The sequence below is a fragment of the Oncorhynchus clarkii genome, chromosome 33 (genome assembly GCF_045791955.1).
Source record: "Oncorhynchus clarkii lewisi isolate Uvic-CL-2024 chromosome 33, UVic_Ocla_1.0, whole genome shotgun sequence".
Lineage (NCBI taxonomy): Eukaryota > Metazoa > Chordata > Actinopteri > Salmoniformes > Salmonidae > Oncorhynchus > Oncorhynchus clarkii.
In genome coordinates, this window is record NC_092179.1 from 2,097,334 (window position 1) to 2,117,461 (window position 20,128).

Genomic DNA, 20,128 nt, shown 5'->3' on the forward strand with positions numbered 1-20,128 from the left:
AAGTAGAGCTGGGCCATGTTCATTAGGGCATGCAACTGAACTGCAATGTTTCTTATTGGACAAGTACAGGTAATTCCTGTTTCAGTGCGTTTTCTTCTGTTTGGTGCCTAATGAACACGGCCTTCAATGGGGTTTCACTAAGGACAGCGCTAGTGACAAATAAATACTGTTCCGGTCTGGCAGATTACTGTAACCGCTGCCAAACCAAATTAGCAATATGCACACCTGTGTGTAGCAAGAGCCACATTTGTGTCTATAAGGTGTGGTTGAACAATTCACCAAAAACAACTTGATCATGAGAATTGGAAAGGTGTCTTGAACACTATCAATAGTTCAATCTGTAGATCCATTTGAATGTCATACAAGCTTAGCAACATGTAGTGATAAAAGATGAGTTCTGTGCATGAGGGAGACACTATGTCATATTCACTACTACTTGTCTACGGTCTCAACTCTCCATGTTGAACTCAACTGTGAAAGTGATGAGGTGGTTTGTAGAGAATAAAAAAGGTAGTGTATGTTTAGCCCAGAACCTGGCCAGCCCCAACAGCTCGTCAGTAGTGGACTACAATAAGAAATAACCGTTACTGCAAGATAAAAGCACAGATACTAATGCAAAGTTGCAGGCCATGATGTCATGCTGTCAGTCAACCTGCCCATACATACGCCTTTGATTAGAGACTTGACTGAGCTGTGCTCAAGGAAGAAGGTGCCTGGAAACACTGGTCGAGGATCAGCTTGAACCAATCCCACTCGTAACACTAACCCTTTAAGAGGCCTGTTTTCTTTTCTTATAGTACTTTTTATTTTACTTCCCTGGCCCAGCGCTTAGGGACATCGTCCAATCCATGTAGCTACACGAGAACACAACTCCTTGTGGAAAAACACATGAATTACAGCTTTATACATGGGTGATTCTACACAAGTGGCGCAAATTGCAATCCCACCCCGAAAAAAAACGATATTTAAAAAAGGTAAGTCTCCAAACTTAGGACATCTATATACATCATGATATGTTCTAATTCAATCCAAGGCAATACCAAATATATTGTTAAATGAATATAGTAAAAAGTAATTGTTTATACACTTATTTCTATTGAGAGGTGTTTTATTATTATATTGAAAGATACTGATCTAATTAGCAGTTGATTTTTAAACATCTTTCTGAAAAAAAAATGCTGTCCCACATTGACGTCACTAACTATACATACACAATAAAAGACTGTGCCTTAAGCAACTCCTACAAATATCACCAGGTGATGGGATTGCACCCCTCTCCAGCATGACCACATGGTGAGTAGTCTATCTGGAAACATTTCAGATCAAATTTTTGAGTTGGTAAATCTTCATCTATTTTTAAATAGTGTCAGTACCGAACATTTCATATATCAAGATATGTGTAAAGTTCTCTTTTGGGATGTACATACAGTGCATTCGGAAAGTATTCAGACCCCTTGACTTTTTCCACATTTTGTTACGTTACAGCTTATTCTAAAATGTATTCAATTGTTTTTTCCCCTCATCACAATACCCAATAATGACGAAGAAAATATATTTATATATATATTTTTTTTGCACATGTATAAAAAAAAATAAAAAACGGAAATATCACATTTACATAAGTATTCAGGCCCTCTATTTCGTACTTTGTTGAAGCACCTTTTGCAGCGATTACAACCTTGACTCTACAAGCTTGGCACACATGTATTTGGGGAGTTTCTCCCATTCTTCTCTGCAGATCCTCTCAAGCTCTGTCAGGTTGGATGGGGAGCGCCGCTGCACAGCTATTTTCAAGTCTCTCCAGAGATTCCGGGCTCTGGCTGGGCCCCTCAAGGACATTCAGAGGCGTGTCCTGAAGCCAGTCCTGCGTTGTCTTGGTTGTGTGCTTAGGGTTGTTGTCCTGTTGAAAGGTGAACCTTTCTCCCAGTCTGAGGTCCTGAGCACTCTGGAGCAGGTTTTCATCAAGGATCTCTGTACTTTGCTCTGTTCATCTTTCCTTCGATCCTGACTAGTCTCCCAGTCCCTGCCACTGAAAAACAGACCCACAGCATGATGCTGCCACCACCATGCTTCACTGTAGGGATGGTGCCAGGTTTCCTCCAGACGTGACACTTGGGATTCAGACTAAAGAGTTCCATCTTGGTTTCATCAGAGCAGAGAATCTTGTTTCTCATGGTCTGAGAATCCTTTGGGTGCATTTTGGGAAACTCAAAGTGGGCTGTCATGTGCTTTTACTGAGGAGTAGCTTCCGTCTGGCCACTCTACCATAAAGGCCTGATTTAGTGGAGAGCTGCAGAGATGGTTGTCCTTCTGGAAGGTTCTCCCATCTCCACAGAGGAACTCAGGAGCCCTGTCAGAATGACCATCGAGTTCTTGGTCACCTCCCTTAAGAATAATGGAGGCCACTATGTTTTTGGGGACCTTCAATGCTGCAGACATTTTTTGGTACTCTTCCCCAGATCTGTGAGTCAACACAATCCTGTCTCGGAGCTCTACGGACAATTTCTTCGACCTCATGGTTTGGTTTTTGCTTTAACATGCACTGTCAACTGTGGGACCTTATATAGACAGGTGTGTGCCTTTCCAAATCATGTCCTATCAAGTTGTAGAAACATCTCAAGGATGATCAATGGAAACAGGATGCACCTGAGCTCAATTTCGAGTCTCATAGCAAAAGATCTGAAAAGTTATGTAAATAAGATATTTAATTTAAAAAACTGCTTCCTCTTGGTTAATATGGGATATTGTGTGTAGATTGATGAGGTGAAAAAAAATATTGTATGTTTTAGAATAAGGCTGTGGATATTAAAGATAGCTAGCAATATGTTAGCCAGTGGAGGCTGCTGAGGGGAGGACGGCTCATAATAATGGCTGGAATGGAGCAAATGGAATGGCAACAAATCATGTGTTTCATACCATTCCATGTATTCCGCTCCAGCCATTACAACAAGCCTGTCCTCCCAAATTAAGGCGCCACCAACCTCATTTGATGTTCAAAATAAGTCAAACTGAAAAAGTCACAACCGAAACAATTGATACCATGGAGAGATAGAGGTTTCATTTTTGACTCTATGCCATTATGGCGTCTGTGACAGCACCGGCAGTGCCATTGAGGCCATCTTCATTTAAAGTTGCATGCGCCATGATCTACCAACTGAGCTACAGAGGACCACCATGTGCCCACTCAAAAAGTGTGCATTATACAACATTTAGGAGTAAATTGAAAGCCTGACTGAGTCCCCCTCAAGACCACATTTGGTCTTTAACTTGTCATGGTCTCAACTCACTGGGTCTGGATCTTGGGACCAAAGTCCTAGTATAAATCTTGGCCTTGGCTTCTGGATATTACCTTACTCGTGGGTTTACAAACAAAAGGCAACCCAATTTGAGGAAGCCCTCTGATCATTGGCTGATCACTTCCAAACCCATAGGAATCCCCACACAGTTGACTACTTTTAAATAGTGGAAGCCCTCTATGGCAATGTCTATACTGAAACGAGTTATATCTTTCGGAGTCCTCCATTTATGTCTATGATTGACACCCTTGCCACCGAAACGCCTGTTATTTTGTCAATTTTGTTTGCAAATGATTTCTCCGATGAATCTATAATAGAAGGTTAATCAAAATGATCACTATTGTGCATGGTTCTTCCTTTATTGCAACTTTTTCACTATGTTTCGGAATAACACTTTTTTTTTGGGGGGGGGGGGGGGGGGGGGGTGTAAGGTAAATTCAGATAAATATTTCAAATATGCAATACAAACAAAGTGTGTGAGTCGTATATATGTCTACCTGAAATATGTTGGAAGACGTGTGCTGAAAGTTGGGGGAAAATAGGATACAAATGTGATTTATTTTTTTGTCCCAGTTTACACCACTTCTGTATAATGACCCTGAGGGTACAAAACATTAAGAAAACCTGCTTTTTCCATGACCAACTGACCAGGTGAAAGCTGATCCTTTATTAAATCCACTTCAATCAGTGTAGATGAAGGCGAGGAGACAGGTTAAAGAAGGAGTTTTAAGACAATTGAGACATGGATTGTGTATGTGTGCCATTCAGAGGGTGAATGGGCAAGAAGATATTTAAGTGCCTTTGAACGGGGTATGGTAGTAGGTGCCAGGCTCACCGGTTTATGTCAAGAACTGCAACTATGCTGGGTTTTTTACACTACAGTTTCCAGTGTGTATCAAGAATGGTTCATCCAGCCAACTTGACAACTGTGGGAAGCATTGGAGTCAACATGGGCCAGCATCCCTGTAGAATGCTTTCGACACCTTGTCGAGTCCAGGCCCTGACGAATTGAGGCTGTTCTAAGGGCAAAAAGGGGTGCAACTGAATATTAGGAAGGTGTTCGTAATGTTTTGTACACATTTTGAGAAAGTATAAAGCGTAGAGATTCCCAGAGCGCCCTCTCCCTCTCTAATCCAGCATTGGTTTTGATTCAGCCAGCTCGTGATTTGACCACATAACAACAATAAAAAAAGACACGTTCATTTAATAACAGCCATTTTAAGTGTTGGCAGCATCAATGTTCCCATGACGACAGACCACCACCGTTATTGTTGCTCTTTGTAGCACATGACCTTAAAAGGTTACTTAGGCAACCGACAACTTGCTAGTCTCCTAACCCTTCCCCATACACCCACCCAACCCCTCTGACATGCAAGGATCTAACATGTGAAAGTAAAAGGAATATGAAAAATAAGATGAAATAATAATAATAGAAAATAAAACAACCCCTACTGAACATAGATAAGAGGATGGAGAGAGAATGACTAATAATAGAAAATAAAAAACCCTCTTACTCGCCGTCCAACTGACCGTTTGGGACAATCTCGGTTGTTCATCTGTTCGTCCGTCAGTCTTTAGAGGCTGCAAGTCGTAAGCAGTCTGTGTGAGGACACAGTGGAAAAGACAGTCATCCCTTTCTTTGACATACTCGTGCTCCCTCATCTCTCTTCATTGGGGAAGACCTGTCTGGGAAGGCTGGGTGACCCTGTATGGTTGAGGGGGCGGGGGAGGGGGTCGAGAGGGAAAGCCATATAATGTACATTCAGAGAGCGAGCGGGTGGGTCCTGTGTCTGTCCATCCATGAGTGAGTGTGGAACTCTGCTGCCCTACATGGCCAGAGGGTTAGTGGTGGTGGCAGGGGAGGTTGTGTATTTGGGCGGGGCCAGCTCCAGGAGCGCACGCACCGTCCCGGCCACCAGGGTGAGCCCTCTCTCCTCCAGGATGTGGAGGGGCAGGCACAGCTGGGTCTAAGGCCAGATGAAGAGCACACGCACACAGACGACAAAGGGAGGAGGGAAAACGGGAGAACAAAAAAGGGTATGTCAATGGATGGGCAAATAATAACAAAAACTACCAAAAGATAACAGAAATCAACACAAATGGAAAGAAACTCAACATAAGATGGAAAAGGAGGTGAACGGGATCCAAACGGCATGACCTTGAGGAGAGCAGGGAAGCGGAGCAGGGAAGCGGAGCAGGGAGCAGGTGTGCAAACACAGGCACAGGGTTACAATAAGTAGAGACTTGTGCACTGAGACACCCACTGAACAACATATCCCACAGGAGAGAGAGAACAAGCTGAAGACAAGCAGAAGTAGCGAGGAGAGAAGACAGGCGGCAAAGAGGAGGGAAGTCACACCAAATATTTGGTTCATTTTATTGTGAAAGGAGGAGCTCTGGGAAAGAGTTGAAAGGTCAACAGAAGACACAGGAGAGATAGGCACGTTGTTACACACACTGGAAGCAAACAGACCACTGACAGAGAACATTCACACCGCTCTTCAGAGCCAGAGGAGACATAACTCCTTGTCATTCAGCATAGACCAACAACAAACTACACACACAGCCTGCGTCCCCCGAATGTCACCCTATTCCCCATTGAGTGCACTACTTTTAACCAGGGGGCACATAGGAATCTGATTAAAAGTAGTGCACTATAAAGAATAGGGTTTCATTTGGAACAAACTAGATTCACTCGCTCTGTCTCACAAAATATGTGCTTCGTCTTTGTATAGAACGGTATAAGAGCACTCATTGCTAAATACAGTGCCTTCAGAAAGTATTCACACCCCTTGACTTTTTCCACATTTTGTTGTGTTATCGCCAGAATGTAAAATTGATAACATTTTTTCCCCACTGGAACACACACACAATACCCCACAATGTTACAGTGGAATTATGTTTTTAATTAAAAATGAAACACTGAAATCAATAAGCAAGTATTCAACCCCGTTGTTATGGCACCTAAATAAGTTCAGGAGAAAAAATGTACTTAAAACAAGTCACAGAGACTCAATCTATGTGCAATAATAGTGTTTAACATGATTTTTTAATCACTACCTCATCTCTGTACCCCACACATACAATCATCAGTCTCTATGTAGAGCAGTGATTTCAAACCGATTCGACCACAAAAACCAGGGAGATTTTCCAATGCCTCAAAAGGACACCTTTTGGTAGATGGGTAAAAAAAACAACACAAAAACCCCCGCAGACATTGGATATCCCTTTGAGTATGGTAAAGGTAAACTTAGGACTGTGTATTCAATAAACCCAGTCACTACAAAGATACAGGCTTTCTTCATAAAAACTGAAACATCACATTTACATAAGTATTCAGACCCTTTACTCAGTACTTTGTTGAAACACCTTTGGCAGCGATTACAGCCTCAAGTCTTCTTTGATATGATGCTAAAAGCTTGGCACATCTGTATTTGGGGAGTTTCTCAACCATTCCTCTCTGCATATCCTCTCAAGCTCTGTCAGGTTAGATGGGGAGCGTTTCTACACAGCTATTTTCAGGTCTCTCCAGAGATGTTCGATCGGGTTCAAGTCTATGCTCTGGCTGGGCCACTCAAGGACATTCAGAGACTTGTCCCTTCCCCAGATCTGTGCCTCGACACAATCCTGTCTCGGAGCTCTATGGACAATTCCTTCGACCTTAATACTTTGTTTTTGCTCTGATATGCACTGTCAACTGTGAGACCTTAATATAGACAGGCGTGTGCCTTTCCAAATAATGTCCAATCAATTGAATTTACCACAGTTGGACTCCAATCAAGTTGTAGAAACATCTAAAAGACAATCCATGGAAACAGGATGCACCTAAACTCAGGTTCTGAATACTTACGTAAATAAGGTTTATGTAAAAAACATTTCTAAAAACTGGTTTTCGCTTTGTCATTATGGGGTATTGTGTGTAGATTGATGAGAGAAAAAAAAATGTCATCATTTTTAGAATAAGGCTGCACGTAACACCTGGAAACAGCCAAGGGGTCTGAATACTTTCCGAATGCACTGTATTAGGGTTTTATTTTTCAGATTTTTGTTCTCCCACTTTGACAGTGTATTTTGTGTAGATTGTAGACAAAAAAATTACAATTAAAGCCATTTTAATCCCACTTTGTGACAAAATGTGGAAAAAGTCAAGGGGTGTGAAAACTTTCGGAAGGCACTGTAGTCCTGCCATATCCTGGGGCTGATTGTTACCACAGCTTGTGCCTACATAGACTGGTCCCAGGTGTGTTTGTGCCATCTTACCGCACAAACAGATCTGGAACCAGGCTAGTGTTAACCCCATTCATCACACACCACAGAGACACAAAATGGGGGTAGAGTGACGTTGCCCCTAGACACTGATCTTGGGTCAGTTTAGCATTTGACCTAATAAAGGTTAAAGACAAAGTGAAACATTGTAGTAAGTTAAAAGGGATTTTGATAACCAAACGTGATAAAGCAAGTTCAAACCCTTAAACCAGTAACAAAAAAAATACATAGAAAATTGCCTCATTGACTACTGCGTGCCGCCATCTTCATAACGTGTCATCAATGACATCACTTGAATGTTTCGTCTGACAGGCATGCCAGATTACAATGCATAAAAATGTTTTCATTTTGACAAGAAAAATTAGAAGAAAATAAGTGCCTCTTAGAAGGCTATCCGGTTAGAAATTAGCCAGGTAACATGGCTTGAACAATTGTACTTGGGAATATGGCTAGACAGTACACTGTCATTCTCTCAGCACATATCCAAGCTGCAGGCTAAGGTAAAATCTAGAGTTGTGGTTTCCTCTATCGTAATCGCTCCTCTTTCACCCAAACTAACCTGATTCAGATGACCATCCTACCCATGCTAGACAACGGGGACGTAATGTATAGATCGGCAGGTAAGGGTGCTCTCAAGCGGCTAGATGTTCTTTACCATTCGGCCATCAGATTTGCCACCAAAGCTCCTTATAGGACACATCCCTACACTCTATACTCCTCTGTAAACTGGTCATCTCTCTATACCTGTCGCAAGACCCACTGGTTGATTCTTATTTATTAAACCTTCTCAGGCCTCACTCCCTCCTATCTGAGATACTCCTGCAGCCCTCATCCTCCACGTACAACACCCATTCTGTTAAAGGTCCCCAAAGCACACACATCCCTGGGTCGCTCATCTTTTCAGTTCGCTGCAGCTAGCGACTGGAACGAGCTGCAACAAACACTCAAACTGGACAGTTTTATCTCCATCTATTCATTCAAAGACTCAATCATGGACACTCTTACTGACACTTGTGGTTGCTTAACATGATGCATTGTTGTCTACCGTGTTTGTGCAGGTACCATGGGGTGATGTTGTCATGATGTGTTGCTACTATGTTGTGCTGTCATGTGTTTCTGCCATGTTGTGTAGTTGTCTCTTTCGTCGTGATGTGTGTTTTGTCCTACATTATTATTTTGAATCCCCCGTTCTCACAGGATGTCTTTTGCCTCTTGGTAGGCAGTCATTGTAAATAAGAACTTGTTCTTAACGGACTTGCGTAGTTAAATAATATACTTATACACTGTGCAAGTTGGGCTATCATAGCTAGGTAGCTACCAAAACCACGCCAAGCTCAGCTATCATTGATGAATATTTTGTTAGTTAGCTAGCGATGTTATAAGAACAGCTTGCGACAGTGCAGGATTTTACGATGGATACTGGCAGCATCATATGGTAAGTCTGACAACTAGATGCTGGACATTTAACAACCTACATGTCTGTAGCTAACGTTAGCTTCCATGAACTGAATACTTGTTTTACTAGTCAGCTGTTTCTAGCCCAGCTAGCCTCGCTCAGGTTTGGCACATCGTAAGTCCCTCACTGCAAACCATATTGAATACTGTTTTATGCATTGTGTACACCATGTGCCTACAAAAGTGACTATTGTTGTGGGCACTACCATGCGGTTAGCTAAGCTTTTTGCTCTTAGCTAGCTTGATGGCTAACAGTACGATCGATCTAAACTACTGTAATGTTTAACACAGCTAGACCTTGCTCGCTGAATGAACATAAAAACGTGCAATTGGTTTATTGACTGGACTATACAAGTTTATTCAATACTAGCTAACTGCTTTGCTATTGTGGGCATCATGTATTTAGCTCCGATGTCCCTTGCCCATGTGAAAATCACTTATGTAGCCGACAACTGACTGAGCTCAAAAACTTATGCAAGTGGATTTTTTTGACAGGACTATACAGGCTTGTCAACATGATTGTTAATATTTTATTGTTGTTCCATCTTAAATTGGTAGTTGTAGCTTTTCGTTTATTCACTTCACATCAGTCTTGATCAAAAAGCCATGCGGTACAGTTCGGCAGCGGACGCTCTACCATTCCCATGACGTTTTCTCAATATGGCTGTGGCCACATCTTTTCCAAGCTTGTGCTGGGTGCTCTAAAACCTATCATATGCTTTAAAAGCATTTTCATAACATCATGTTCAACAACGTTACCTAATGTCGACATGTAAAATGTAGGTTGATTTGAGCATTTCAGTTCCACTAAGGTTAGGATTGGGGAAGGGGAAGCTGATCCTAGATCTGTACCTAGGGGTAACATCACCCCGAAGCCACAAAATGAGCGTTAGGACAGAGGGGGGCTCGATCACAGACAGTCAAGGAGAAAAAGGTACCTGTAGGATACTTGATTGTGCGTCAGCAAGGACTCAAAGGCTTACAAATGACCCTCGGCTACCTGCTCTCTTCTTGATTAGGCAAAAACGTCCGTCTGACTTTGCAGCTAAGGCCATGTTCGAGTCAGGCGTTGATTGGTCAGATTACTCGTGATTGGTTCTTCTCAGGGGCAGTCGGGGAGGAGGAAGCACGGAGGCTACATATGACAAGCCCCCCGACTTTGATGTTATCTGTGCAATGGAAGTGGCTTTTGGGTGGGAAGGTTCCATCTAAAAAACACACGCACACACGTCGGCAGGCGGACAAACTTAAGGCACAGAAGGAGGTTCAGTAGGTAGGTCCAGTAGCAGACAGCTCATTGACAACCCAGCAACCTCCAGGGTCTCGCTGTGTCAGTATATGACAGATTGGTAACAAGGGAGCATTGAAGGTCCACCTTGCCACTCCTTGATTGGAAGCAAGTAACCTTCCCCAACAAACAACTGGAACAACAAAAGATAAAACCTACTATATGGTATTTGGCATATGGAGTTGTTCCCTTTTCAGTGGATGGCAAACCAGGCAGTGGCGAGCGCTCCTCTTTGTTATGGTAAAGTGGGACAGAGAGGTCCACTCTCATTCTTGTGTTTTTCCCTTGTCGAGTTCTGCTGCATCTGAATGGATACCGCTGTGGTGATGGGAGTCGGCGCAATATGAAATGAGAAGCGCGTTGGAGTGCAAGTGGTGTGTGAGCCAGCATGTGTGTGTACGAGTGGTGGAGAGCCAGCATGTGTGTGTACGAGTGGTGGAGAGCCAGCATGTGTGTGTACGAGTGGTGGAGAGCCAGCATGTGTGTGTACGAGTGGTGGAGAGCCAGCATGTGTGTGTACGAGTGGTGGAGAGCCAGCATGTGTGTGTATGAGTGGTGGAGAGCCAGCATGTGTGTGTACGAGTGGTGGAGAGCCAGCATGTGTGTGTACGAGTGGTGGAGAGCCAGCATGTGTGTGTACGAGTGGTGTGTGAGCCAGCATGTGTGTGTACGAGTGGTGTGTGAGCCAGCATGTGTGTGTATGAGTGGTGGAGAGCCAGCATGTGTGTGTATGAGTGGTGGAGAGCCAGCATGTGTGTGTACGAGTGGTGGAGAGCCAGCATGTGTGTGTACGAGTGGTGTGTGAGCCAGCATGTGTGTGTACGAGTGGTGTGTGAGCGAGCATGTGTGTGTACTAGTGGTGGAGAGCCAGCATGTGTGTGTACGAGTGGTGGAGAGCCAGCATGTGTGTGTACGAGTGGTGTGTGAGCGAGCATGTGTGTGTACGAGTGGTGTGTGAGCGAGCATGTGTGTGTACTAGTGGTGGAGAGCCAGCATGTGTGTGTATGTGTGGTGTGTGAGCCAGCATGTGTGTGTATGAGTGGTGGAGAGCCAGCATGTGTGTGTATGAGTGGTGGAGAGCCAGCATGTGTGTGTATGAGTGGTGGAGAGCCAGCATGTGTGTGTACGAGTGGTGGAGAGCCAGCATGTGTGTGTATGTGTGGTGTGTGAGCGAGCATGTGTGTGTACGAGTGGTGGAGAGCCAGCATGTGTGTGTATGAGTGGTGGAGAGCCAGCATGTGTGTGCACTAGTGGTGGAGAGCCAGCATGTGTGTGTACTAGTGGTGGAGAGCCAGCATGTGTGTGTATGTGTGGTGTGTGAGCGAGCATGTGTGTGTACGAGTGGTGGAGAGCCAGCATGTGTGTGTATGAGTGGTGGAGAGCCAGCATGTGTGTGTACGAGTGGTGTGTGAGCCAGCATGTGTGTGTACGAGTGGTGTGTGAGCGAGCATGTGTGTGTACTAGTGGTGGAGAGCCAGCATGTGTGTGTATGTGTGGTGTGTGAGCGAGCATGTGTGTGTACGAGTGGTGGAGAGCCAGCATGTGTGTGTACGAGTGGTGGAGAGCCAACATGTGTGTGGTGGAGAGCCAGCATGTGTGTGTACGAGTGGTGGAGAGCCAGCATGTGTGTGTATGAGTGGTGGAGAGCCAGCATGTGTGTGTGTGTATGAGTGGTGGAGAGCCAGCATGTGTGTGTACGAGTGGTGTGTGAGCCAGCATGTGTGTGTACGAGTGGTGGAGAGCCAGCATGTGTGTGTACGAGTGGTGGAGAGCCAGCATGTGTGTGTATGAGTGGTGGAGAGCCAGCATGTGTGTGTACGAGTGGTGGAGAGCCAGCATGTGTGTGTACGAGTGGTGTGTGTACGAGTGGTGGAGAGCCAGCATGTGTGTGTACGAGTGGTGGAGAGCCAGCATGTGTGTGTACGAGTGGTGGAGAGCCAGCATGTGTGTGTACGAGTGGTGGAGAGCGAGTTGGTAAAGTGAGAAAGGGGTTGTGCGTCCAGACAGACAGTTCAGAGGTGGGGCACCAGGTGGCAGTACAGGGCACACAGTACAGACATGATGGACAGATAGAAGAGGGCGAAGCCTGCCAGCTGGGCCGGGGGAGAAGGCATTAGGAGGGTGGGAGGAGCCATGGAGAGCAGGACCCCCAGCGTCCCGTAAACACAGCCTCCCCGGCCATCCAGAACCTCCTCCACTGTGCACAGCCTCTCCTGTCCCATGGGACATGAAGTAGGGGAGAGAATCGGCAGGCAAAGGATACAATTAAATAGAAAGGGGAGATGTGTGTTTGGACGGACAGATGGAAGATGAGTTTGAGGGGGAAGTGTTACGGTTAAAAGAAAGAAGAGCGGAGGAGCAGAAAGAGAAAGTTACTGTTAGGAACAGGCAAGCGGCTCTCCAAGTCAAGTTTACAAAAGCTCTGCAGGTTGCCAGTATGTCAGTTGAGTTAGCTGGAGTCAACTGATAAAAAGAGCAAGGACAGAACTATGCTAAACTTTAGTGTTGATACAAAAAGCACGAAATCTTATGACCGAAGAGAAAAACCTGCACTGAAAGTAGCCTTTAGGTATTTAACTAAATTGGTGAGGTCACCGTCTGCTGCTAGCAAATTAAAATCTGAAGAACAGTCAGTCAGTACAGGTTCTCTTGTATCATATGCTTTACCCATAACAAACACACAGACGTTTTAGCATGAATACTAGTGAGTTGTATGCCATTCCTTTATTCAACTAGTGTGAAGGTCTTACCTGTGGAACCCCGATCCTGCGACACGCCTCCAGAAAGTTCTCCACGTTCCGCCGACACTTGGCCATCGTCAGTTTGGGCTTGATGGACAGAGACAGAACGGGGACAATGGTAAGCACAACGACAGCGGCTTGTCTCAAATGGCGCCCTATTACCTGTATAGTGCACTACTTTTGACCAGGGCCTACGGTCACAGTGGTGCACTATGTAGGGAATAGGGTGCCATTTGGGACAAAAGCAGTGTCTGATCATAACCCCAATGCAAATGTATGGCAAAGTAAAAAGGACCATTGTTGTATTGATATGCTTGAAGTGTAGTGTTCCTGACTGACTAAATTAATTCTGAAACTGACATCACTAATGCACATATGGTATGCACGCACAGCACACGCATAGTGCACACACAAACTCACCACAGCAGGGGAGGGCACATGGATGCTGGGTACGGATCGCGGCCGCACGTGATTAGCCAGATGGCAGAGGACGACCCCGTCGGTCAGTGCTGTACCCAGGTCGCTGGGCAAGGACACTTTCAGACGCGACTCTATGTTCTACAAAATAGAGCAGGACACAATTACAGGGGGATCAGCACATGTAGGGACAGGAGCTTTTCCTGACCTTGTGATCCGACCAGGGCTCATAAAGCATCTCAGAGTAGGAGTACTGATCTAGGATCAGGTAATTGTACTCATTATGATCTGAAAGGAACGACTGTTTCTAGTTCAGCACTTCTACTCTGAAATGCTTTATGAATACGGACCAAGGAACCCAGTAGAAACTCCAGCCTCTAATGGCTTGGTCAAAAGGGGGGAGAATCTGTTTGTCGGGTGTTGTTCACCTTCCGCAGTTGCTCCACCAGAGCAGCCTCCTCTCCCATGGGGACTTGAGGCTGGGTAGGGGTCACCTCTTCAGGCTCTGGCCTGGGGGCGGCACCATCACCTGGTGGGGAAGGCAGAACCAGACAGGCTCAAACATTCACATACAAGATCAAAAGCTGGTGAAAGCAGAATGGGTGCTAATCATTTATCCTGAAGAGGGTGAAGTCCAGTTCTCTACAGATACAATGGCATGATCAGACACATGGCAAACAATTCAGAAGACAAACTACAGCAGACAGGCGGGCGGAACTCTACAGCAGACAGGCGGGCGGAACTCTACAGCAGACAGGCGGGCGGAACTCTACAGCAGACAGGCGGGCGGAACTCTACAGCAGACAGGCGGGCGGAACTCTACAGCAGACAGGCGGGCGGAACTCTACAGCAGACAGGCGGGCGGAACTCTACAGCAGACAGGCGGGCGGAACTCTACAGCAGACAGGCGGGCGGAACTCTACAGCAGACAGGCGGGCGGAACTCTACAGCAGACAGGCGGGCGGAACTCTACAGCAGACAGGCGGGCGGAACTCTACAGCAGACAGGCGGGCGGAACTCTACAGCAACAGGCGGGCGGAACTCTACAGCAACAGGCGGGCGGAACTCTACAGCAGACAGGCGGGCGGAACTCTACAGCAGACAGGCGGGCGGAACTCTACAGCAGACAGGCGGGCGGAACTCTACAGCAGACAGGCGGGCGGAACTCTACAGCAACAGGCGGGCGGAACTCTACAGCAACAGGCGGGCGGAACTCTACAGCAACAGGCGGGCGGAACTCTACAGCAACAGGCGGGCGGAACTCTACAGCAACAGGCGGGCGGAACTCTACAGCAGACAGGCGGGCGGAACTCTACAGCAACAGGCGGGCGGAACTCTACAGCAACAGGCGGGCGGAACTCTACAGCAACAGGCGGGCGGAACTCTACAGCAGACAGGCGGGCGGAACTCTACAGCAGACAGGCGGGCGGAACTCTACAGCAGACAGGCGGGCGGAACTCTACAGCAACAGGCGGGCGGAACTCTACAGCAACAGGCGGGCGGAACTCTACAGCAACAGGCGGGCGGAACTCTACAGCAGACAGGCGGGCGGAACTCTACAGCAGACAGGCGGGCGGAACTCTACAGCAGACAGGCGGGCGGAACTCTACAGCAGACAGGCGGGCGGAACTCTACAGCAGACAGGCGGGCGGAACTCTACAGCAGACAGGCGGGCGGAACTCTACAGCAGACAGGCGGGCGGAACTCTACAGCAACAGGCGGGCGGAACTCTACAGCAGACAGGCGGGCGGAACTCTACAGCAGACAGGCGGGCGGAACTCTACAGCAGACAGGCGGGCGGAACTCTACAGCAGACAGGCGGGCGGAACTCTACAGCAGACAGGCGGGCGGAACTCTACAGCAACAGGCGGGCGGAACTCTACAGCAGACAGGCGGGCGGAACTCTACAGCAACAGACGGGCGGAACTCTACAGCAACAGACGGGCGGAACTCTACAGCAACAGACGGGCGGAACTCTACAGCAACAGACGGGCGGAACTCTACAGCAACAGACGGGCGGAACTCTACAGCAACAGACGGGCGGAACTCTACAGCAAGACGGAAGTCTGACAGCACTCAAACAGATGGGATCAGAAAACCAACAGAGCTGAACATCATACATAAGTCAAAAAGCAGACAATTTCCCCTCCCCCATTTAAAACATAGAAATCTGTCCATATTGAAAATGATTACCCACCACCCCCCTTCAATTTTGTTCAACTATCTACAGTGTCTCTCAGTGACTTTGCAGGATCCCATCCAGACATGTCTATCAGCCCAGACACAGTTACCAGAACAATGTCACATACGACACTCAATTGTGACATGCGCATTGCACGCTCAAGAGGAACCAACACTCTCTTCTGAAAGCTCGCAAGGCCATGCAGCCAAGATCCAGAGGTTGTGATCCGGTGACATACCTCTCCTCTGCTCTTCCTTCTGGCTGAGGCGAAACAAGAAGCTGTCTGGCCGCTGGGCGGGCCCCTGGCAGGAGGGCGGGGCAACAGGGCCGGGGTAAGAAGGTGAATGGAGGGCTGCAAGCAGAACAGGATGTGAGCAGGTGGGAGAGTGGCAGAGTGAATAGACCGTGGAGTAAAATCCTTTCAGATCCACAGGAACGTCTAGGGGGTAGTGGTCAATTTGGAATACAGAAATTAGTAAATTAGTAAGGAGAGGGAGGAGTGTGTTGGAAGCCGCTCAAGTTCACAGCCATTTATAATCTGGTTTCCCTGGAAGCCAGTGGGATAAGCTGCACCGAACAGTGTATGGCAGCCGTGATGTAACCGTAGAGGGAAATGGAGGAATAGTGTGACTGGTGTCTTACCCGTGGGAGACAGGGAGGAGCAGCGATCCTCGCCCTGCTGAGTGGCCAGTCGAGTCCCAGCGGAGGGCAAACAGAGGGAGAGAGAGAGAGAGTTCATTTCATTTGAGTCAAGACAAAAACACCAGCATTCATGCATATACAGTTCCCTCAACAATACTCCGGTCTCACACCTCCTTTGACACCAGAGATGTAATGGGGGAGGGAAAAGGCCTGTAAACATCACTCGACTGTTTGGTGTTTACAGACCTATCTTTTAGCGCGACAACAAAGATGGGCAACTGTTACATAAGAGAGGGTGGACTGTGGGCATAGAGCCATGAAGCTCTCTGGCTGCAGGTAGGTAGAGTGGCCCTTAGTTATTATAAGCTGACTATTATATTCATGGATTGTAGAGGTCGACCGATTAATTAGGGCCAATTTCAAGTTTTCATAACAATCGGTTGGTTATACGGCATTTTTGGACGCAGATTATGGCCGATTACATTGCGCTCCATGAGGAGACTGGGTGGCAGGCTTACTACCTAGTTGCTAGCTAGCAATAAACTTACCTTATAAAATCAATCTTAAAATAATCACTAGTTATCTATACATGGTTGATGATATTACTAGCTTGTCCTGCATTGCATATAATCAATGTGGTGCCTGTTCATTTATCATTGAATCACAGCCTACTTCACCAAACGGGTGATGATTTAAGAGCATTCGCGAAAAAATCACTGCCGTCGCACCAATGTATCTAACCATAAACATCAATGCCTTTCTTAAAATCAACACACAAGTATATAGTTTGAAATCTACATATTTAGTTAATATTGCCTGCTAACATTAATTTATTTTAACTAGGGAAATTGTGTCACTTCTCTTGCGTTCTGTGCAAGCAGAGTCAGGGTATGTGCAGCAGTTTGGGTCGCCTGGCTCGTTGCAAACTGTGTGAAGACCATTTCTTCCTAACAAAGACCATAATTAATTTGCCAGAATTTTACATAATTATGCAATGTAACAGCAATATTTAGACTTAGGGATGCCACCCTTTCAATAAAATACAGAACGGTTCCGTATTTCACTGAAAGAATAAACGTTTTGTTTTTGAAATGATACGTTTCCGGATTTGACCATATTAATGACCAAAGGCTCGTATTTCTGTGTTTATTATATTTAGTAGCGAAGTCTGACTGAGTGGTGGTAGGCAGCAGCAGGCTCGTAAGCATTCATTCAAACAGCACTTTCCTGCGTTTGCCGGCAGCATTGCGCTGTTTATGACTTCAAGCCTATCAACTCCCGAGATTAGGCTGGCAATACTAAAGTACCTATAAGAACATCCAATAGTCAAAGGTATATGAAGTAAAAATGGTAGAGAGAGAAATAGTCCTATAATTCCTATAATAACTACAACCTAAAACTTCTTACCTGGGAATATTGAAGACTTATGTTAAGAGGAACCACCAGCTTTCATATGTTCTCATGTTCTGAGCAAGGAACTAAAACGTTAGCTTTCTCACATGGCACATATTGCACTTTTACTTTCTTCTCCAACACTTTGTTTTTGCATTATCTAAACCAAATTGAACATGTTTCATTATTTATTTGAGACTAAATTAATTTTATTTTTGTATTATATTAAATTTAAATAAAATTGTTAATTCAGTATTGTTGTAATTGTCATCATTACAAATATATATATAAAAATCGTCATCGGATTTTTTTGGTCCTCCAATATTCGGTATCGACGATGAAAAATAATAAAATCGGTCGATCTCTAATGGATTGGACTCATATACACCTAGTGTTTTGCTACTAGGTGCTCAAAGTGCTTTACATTGTACAGGGGAAACACCTCAGCTCACACCTGGGTGATGCCACGGCAGCCATTTTTCAAGGGAGAGCGCACCACACATGCGCGAGCCAAACCCTAACAATCACCTAACTGGCCCTGGGCCAGTGTTTTGCAACATGCTCTAACACCCAAAGTATAAGGAAATAAAGAGAAAGAGACGGAGAAGGGAGGTTGAAAAGAAGACGTGCAAGTTCGCAGTACCTGCAGTAGACACGTGGGGACGATATCTATGGACATCCCAGACCCGGAAAGAGACTGGGGTGGGGGGCACAAAAATATAAAGGAGAGAGACAAGAAAGTCAAGCCAAAAGGTGGATTGAAGGATTTTTTAAAATAACATAAAATGTAACTCAAGAAAAATAAGATAAAGAGACTATTAAATGCTGAGAAAGGTCAAGAGAACATTGAGTACTATTCTGCTAATTGAGTAAGCACAGTGGAAACAGCATGCTGCACAGATAAGGGCAACAAAACAACAACCGTGTGTGTGGGTGTTTGCGTTTGTGTGGTGGTACACTACATGACAAAAATGATGTGGACACCTGATACAACAGCCTCCACTCTTCTGGTTAGGCTTTCCACTAGATGTTGGAACATTGCTACGGGGACTTCAGCCACAAGAGCATGAGTGAGGTCGGGCACTGACGTTAGGTGTTTAGGCCGGGCTCGCAGTCGGCGTTCCACTTCATCTCAAAGGTGTTCGATGGTGTTGAGGTCAGGGCTCTATGCAGGCCAGTCAAGTTCTTCCACACCGATCGACAAACCATTTCGGTATGGACCTCACTTTGTGCATAGGGGCACTGTCATGCTGAAAAAGGAAAGGGCCTTCCCAAACTGTTGCCACAAAGTTTGAAGCACCAAATAGTCTAGAATGTCATTGTATGCTGTAGTGTTAAGATTTCCCTTCACTGGAACTAAGGGGCCTAGTCCGAACCATGAAAAACAGCCGCAGACCATTATTCCTCCTCCACCAAACTTTACAGTTGTCACTACGCATTGGGGCATTCCTCCTGGCATCCGCCAAACCCAGATACATCACTCCGGAGAATCCGTTTCCACTGCTCCAGAGTCCAATGGCAGCGAGCTTTACACCACTCTAGCCGACGCTTGGCATTGCACATGCTGATCTTAAGGCTTGTGTGCGGCTGCTCGGCTATGGAAACCCATTTCATGAAGATCCCAACTAACAGTTATTGTGCTGACGTTGCTTCCAGAGGCAGTTTAGAACTTGGTAGTGAGTGTTGCGCTTCAGCACTAGGCTGCCCCGTTCTGTGAGCTCGTGTGGCCTAACACTTCGCGGCTAACAGCATTTACAGTTGACTGGGGCAGCTCTAGCAGGGAAGAAATTTGTCGAATGGACTTATTGGAAAGGTGGCATCCTATGACGGTGCCATGTTGAAAGTCACTGAGCTCTTCAGTGAGCTATTCCACTGCCAACAATTGTCTATGGAGATTACATGGCTGTTTGCTAGGTTTTATTCACCTGTCAGCAGCAGGTGTGGGTGAAATAGCCAGATACACTCATTTGAAGGGGTGTACACATACTTTTATATATATTTATACACAGTGCATTTGGAAGTATCCAGACCCCTGGACTTTTTCCACATTAGTACGCTTCAGCCTTGTTCTAAAATTGATTTATTTTTTTAAAATCATCAATTCACACACAATAACACACAATGGCAGAGCAAAAACAGGTTTTTAGAATTATTTGCAAAGGTATTAAAAATAAAAAACTGAAATATCACATTTACATAAGTTTTCATACCCTTTACTCAGCGATTACAGCCTCAAGTCTTCTAGGGCATGACGCTACAAGCTTGGCACACCTGTATTTGGGGAGTTTCTCCCATTCTTCTCTGCAGATCCTCTGAAGCTCTGTCAGGTTGGACGGGGAGTGCGCTGCACAGCTATTTTCAGGTCTCTCCAGAGATGTTCGATGGGATTTAAGTCTATGCTCTGGCTGGACCCCTCAAGGACATTCAGAGATTTGTCCCGAAGCCAGTC

General features: G+C 45.8%; 1 protein-coding gene across 6 annotated transcripts in view; it reads right to left on the reverse strand.

Annotated features, from left to right (window-relative positions):
- Positions 1–1,566: 1,566 nt before the first annotated feature.
- Positions 1,567–20,128, reverse strand: part of LOC139393304 (DISP complex protein LRCH3-like) — an 81,596-nt gene continuing 63,034 nt past the window's right edge. For 2 of the 6 annotated variants that reach the window (XM_071141835.1, XM_071141833.1), the window contains 6 exons: positions 16,288–16,321; positions 15,884–15,997; positions 13,892–13,992; positions 13,467–13,604; positions 13,056–13,133; positions 4,904–5,263 (listed from right to left, as the gene is read on the reverse strand). In XM_071141835.1, coding sequence (XP_070997936.1) covers positions 5,123–5,263; positions 13,056–13,133; positions 13,467–13,604; positions 13,892–13,992; positions 15,884–15,997; positions 16,288–16,321 — 606 coding nt within the window. In that variant the 3' untranslated portion in view covers positions 4,904–5,122. Of the gene's footprint in view, positions 5,264–13,055; positions 13,134–13,466; positions 13,605–13,891; positions 13,993–15,883; positions 15,998–16,287; positions 16,325–18,322; positions 18,377–20,128 lie in introns of all 6 variants that reach the window. The other 4 variants (XM_071141831.1, XM_071141830.1, XM_071141832.1 and 1 more) reach the window with 4 other exon arrangements.